General features: G+C 41.6%; 1 protein-coding gene across 1 annotated transcript; it reads left to right on the top strand.

The window, feature by feature from the left end:
• Window positions 1-1,338: 1,338 nt before the first annotated feature.
• Window positions 1,339-2,330, top strand: LOC121813359 (histone H1-like; the record flags this gene model as incomplete). The annotated part of the gene is made up of 1 exon (XM_042217086.1): window positions 1,339-2,330. A coding segment is annotated over one exon (546 nt), but the record flags the coding sequence as incomplete, so codon positions are not given.
• Between the last annotated feature and the right edge of the window lie 2,226 nt (window positions 2,331-4,556).

Below are 4,556 nucleotides of genomic sequence, written 5' to 3' on the forward strand. Positions count from 1 at the left end.
ATGACATGTGAGGTGAAGTGATATAGGTAAATATTTAAACTAATGAAGTGCATAGAGGCACTTGACCTGTGTGAAAGACTGTCGTCTTGTTATGAGCCATTGTTGAGATATGGAGCACACCTGTGAAAACAACTAATATGCTGAACCCTGTATGAAACATCTAAAAGTACATGATGGAGGAGCTGTGTTGAATATGAAAGTGTAAGACTTTGCCGCTGTGGGCAGAGCATGCAACTACTGTGTGATGTTGCGTTGCAGTTTTTTTTCTGAGCTGATGAGCAAGCTACACATTATCAGATCAAGAGCTGTCTGGGAACTACTCAAAGAGGGGGAAACAGGGAGTGTGCAGCGTTTCCGTGAGCAGTTTTCCTGCATCTTGACTTGCGTGTAGAGTGTTCATAACATCAGCATCATGTTTTTGTTTATTTGTTTTGTTGGGTTGAAAATAATTAAATAAATGTGTGATCATGCCTATGGATCACCATGGCACATATCTCCAGCCATATGATTTATTTATGCAGATGACAAAGTGAGTGTGAATGTGTCTGACATCACAGTGTTTTTGTGCACTGTGCAAAAGTAATTGCCTTTGATTGTGAGTGAGAGCGGTGATTCTGCAGGTCACCAGCTATTGTAAAGAAAAAAAAAAGAGTGAAAAAGAGACAAAATTTACATGTAGATGAAAAAATAATCATGGGAAAAAGGTTTCGTGTTGATCAGCCGAAAAACAACTACAATGTCATTTTATGCTTTTAAGAAAGGATTGTTCACAAAAACACAGAGAGAGAGAGAGAGAGAGATGTGTGTTGATTAAGCAGTGATGATAATAATGAACATGTCTTAGTTTGTCACTTTCAGGTGAAAAGCAGACCTGAATCAATTTTCCACATGCAGCAGTCGGAAGAAAGTTATAGTTTAACATCATTGGAAACATGCAGGCCAAGTTTCTGGCTGACTTATTTACAGCGCCATGTGTCTCTCAACCTCACAAGCAAGCAAGCTCTCACCCCTCCCTGAAGATAAGGAATGCAGCTCCAAAGCAATAACATGATAAAGAGACAGCAGCAAGTCCTGAGCACAAAAAGTCCCAGCAAAGCAGCAGCAATGTGGACAAACAGCAGCAGCAGAAGAAAGCAAACCCATCTTCCTGTCTGATTGGATGAATTCCACGGAGGGGCGAGCAAGATGGCGGTGGCAGCATGTTGAAATGCTCAAAAAGGACTGAGTGACTCGGGCAAGCCACATGCGGCTAGCATGCTGGCTAGCGACATGAAAGAAATGGACCCTTCATGATGCGTTCAACGTGCCAGCGCTGTGGTGGGAAAGGCTCCATCATAAACACGCCCTGCGCCCTGTGCAGAGGTTCAGGCCAAGAAGAAGAAGACGATGACTTCCAAGCCCAAGAAGGTCGGCCTCAGCGTGGGCGAGCTGATTGTGAAAGCCGTGGCCGCTTCCAAGGAGCGCAACGGCCTGTCCGTGGCCGCTCTCAAGAAGGCTCTGGCTGCCGGAGGCTACGATGTGGACAAGAACAAGGCCCGTGTCAAGACCGCCATCAAGAGCCTGGTGGCGAAGGGCACTCTGGTGCAGACCAAGGGCACCGGGGCCTCCGGATCCTTCAAGATGAACAAGGCTACTGAGAGCAAAGCCAAGAAACCCGCCGCGGCCAAAGCCAAGAAACCGGCAGCAGCTGCTAAGAAGTCGCCCAAGAAGGCAGCGGCAGCACTTCAGACACTAGCACAAAGTCAACCGCATCAGAGGAGGGACAGGACAAAGCTGAAGGAGAAACTGCCTGCTATTGGACTATTGAAGTGGCAGAGGACAATAGTGAGAGTGGTGAGAACACAAATTTTGTTATTAAATGTGGGAAATCAAAATTTGGGTTAGCAAACCTGGGGAAAAGAAAACTGACTGCTTAAGTTGGAAAATTGTGAAGGAGTCTGAAACACTGCAAAAATAGAAACATATACAAAATCACACACACAAGCAGAACATGCATTAACCCTACTAACACAAACACAAGAGAGCTCATGAAGATTAGACAACATCTTCAGCATGTGAGTCTGTTTATCATCTTGTCCAAGTCACCTCGTGTGATGCAAAGACCAGTGGACTCACAGCACATTAGTTAAGAAATGATTAAATAATAGCAGAGAAGTGTGTAGGAAAGGCAGCTTTAAGAACATGCTCTGCTGGATATGCAGCTCCACAGACATGCATTAAACCTGCCTAATAACACAAACACATGTAATGAAAATTAGCTTGTTATCTTTCATCAGTGTTAAAATAGTGTCAATTTAGCAGACACTTGTTATCAAATACTGAATTTATCCAATAAAAAAAATTGACTCTCTAGGTTGCAGGACAACAATTTAAACTTTTGTGGGAAAAAAATCCTGGTTTGACCAACCAGTGATCAGATAATAAATTTAGTTGTTAATATAGTAAATTGGGAGAAGCTTCCTGCTTGATTGATGCAGCACAAGTGATTTACTGTATGAGGGAAATTCTCTTTTAGTGATAACATTTTGAACATGCATTTCTGTTGTCCTGTCATCCTAGTGGGTTAATAGCTGATTCAAATTAGTTGATCGTTCTTAGATTAATGAAAGGTGACTGAATTCTAGCACGAGTGAATGGGATGTGTTGGAGTTTGTTAGAGTGGAGACTCTAAAACACTGAGTTTCCTGTTTTGATGTGTGAGTGAATCCTGTATTTAGATACACAACTCTGAATACGTCAGAACAAACGTCTTTTGTGAAGTGCATGACAGCATGTCACATGTTTTATGATGAAGGGAAAAAAGGAAAATTGAATAAAATAGATCTGTGGCCTAAATGAGTGAAGAGCACAGACCTGGTGATTAAACTCATAGCTAATATGACATTAGGGTTATGTTGTGTGTTGTGCAGTTGATGGTTGGTTTGGAGTGAATCTAGCTGATGATTCTTCTCCTGTTGTGAAGTTGATGAGGAGTTTGTGTCATGACTTAACAAGGCCTTTTTATTTTGATACTTTCACAGTGCACTGAAAGTTTGGTTTGATAATCTCTGTTATTTTTCATTTTTCATTTTTGAACAAGCACTGATTTTTGCTTGTGAATTTCTTTTCTTTGAGCAGATCTGCAAGTCGGGAATTAAAAGCGTTACACGTCGTCAAGAAAATTGTTGCAAGTGAGTTTCTCCACATTTAAAATGGGTTCAGGAGAAAACCACTTATTTGGGACAATTAGGAAATGAGAGTCCCCCCCAAAAAGGATTCAACGAGGAAATCCAGTCTAAATTATTTTTCTTTTTGAAATATCGTCGTTTTGCTGAGCGTGGAAACGAATGCGATGATAATTTCCACAATTAGCAAAAGAAGGAACCACGGAGTGAATGAGTGAGAATTTTAAAATAACTGACTGACTGACTGAACATGATTGTGTGAAGTTAACCCCCACCTGACAAAGGTGCAGATGAACCCATGTGTTTCCTTTTACAGGAGCAGAAAGATGACAGCAACACTCGAGGTTGCATGATGATTTAACCTTTTAAATGCCATTTTCTGTGTCTGTGCATTTATCAGGTGTGTTATTCATAGGCTTGAGTTGCTCACAGAGATAACTGTGACAAAGTATGCATACGCCTGCGCAAGCGCTAATATTTGCATTTTCTTTTCTTACAGCATGCCAGTTCTTCATGTGAACTGATGATGTGATTTATACCAGGACAACTGGTTGATGTTTTTTCCTACTACAGGATTTCTGGGTTTATGTGTGAGGAAAACTGTGTTTACAGGTTATGAGTGGTGATGCTGTTGCATTGTGTTGATGGGAAAATGTGAAGGTTACTTTGATAATGTGAATAACATGTGTGAAATTTCCTGTGTTGAGAACTGGTGTTACTTCTTTCCACAGCTATAGATGGCTAACTTTATGGTCTTTTTATGGCACCTCTGGAACCTGTCGACCTGCGTCTGACCACCAATGGTCACTGTGTTGCTAATGTTTGTTTTTCTATGACTGCGTGTAGAGGATTCGGCAGAAGCGGACAAGTGACATGAGAAAAACAAATAAGAGATACAGTGTTTCTGGGATAGTTTGATATGGGCTCATTAGCTGGCCACTTTTGAGCCCATAATAATATATAAGTGGAGTGACTTTGCTTAAGAGCAGTCACCGATTACATTAATGTTGCCTGAGTACATGGGATGATCCATGTCTGAGGCGACTTATGAAAATAATTGTAGTTTACTGATTTGAGAAAACCTGAACATGACACTTGTCTTGCTGATGTTGAATGCTTCATTTGCACTAAAGAATGAGTATCAAAGATGTTACAGATAAGAGAATTAGATCTTACCTGCCAATAGTTTTGCCGTCTAGGCGCATGGATGTGTGCTAGTTTCCAGCCCGGAAGGTATGAGCCAGGGTGGCTTTTAAGAGCACAAACCCTTAGGATTTTGCAGAGTATAACAGCACAGAACATTATGATTCGCAGAACCAGAGAGATCCTAACGCCGTATGAGTGCGCGGCAAAACAGCGGTGAGACAGTTGCCCTAAGAAGGGCCTGGATGA

The sequence above is a fragment of the Haplochromis burtoni genome, unplaced genomic scaffold (assembly GCF_018398535.1).
Source record: "Haplochromis burtoni strain Fernald_Lab_line unplaced genomic scaffold, NCSU_Asbu1 Contig_1583, whole genome shotgun sequence".
NCBI lineage: Eukaryota > Metazoa > Chordata > Actinopteri > Cichliformes > Cichlidae > Haplochromis > Haplochromis burtoni.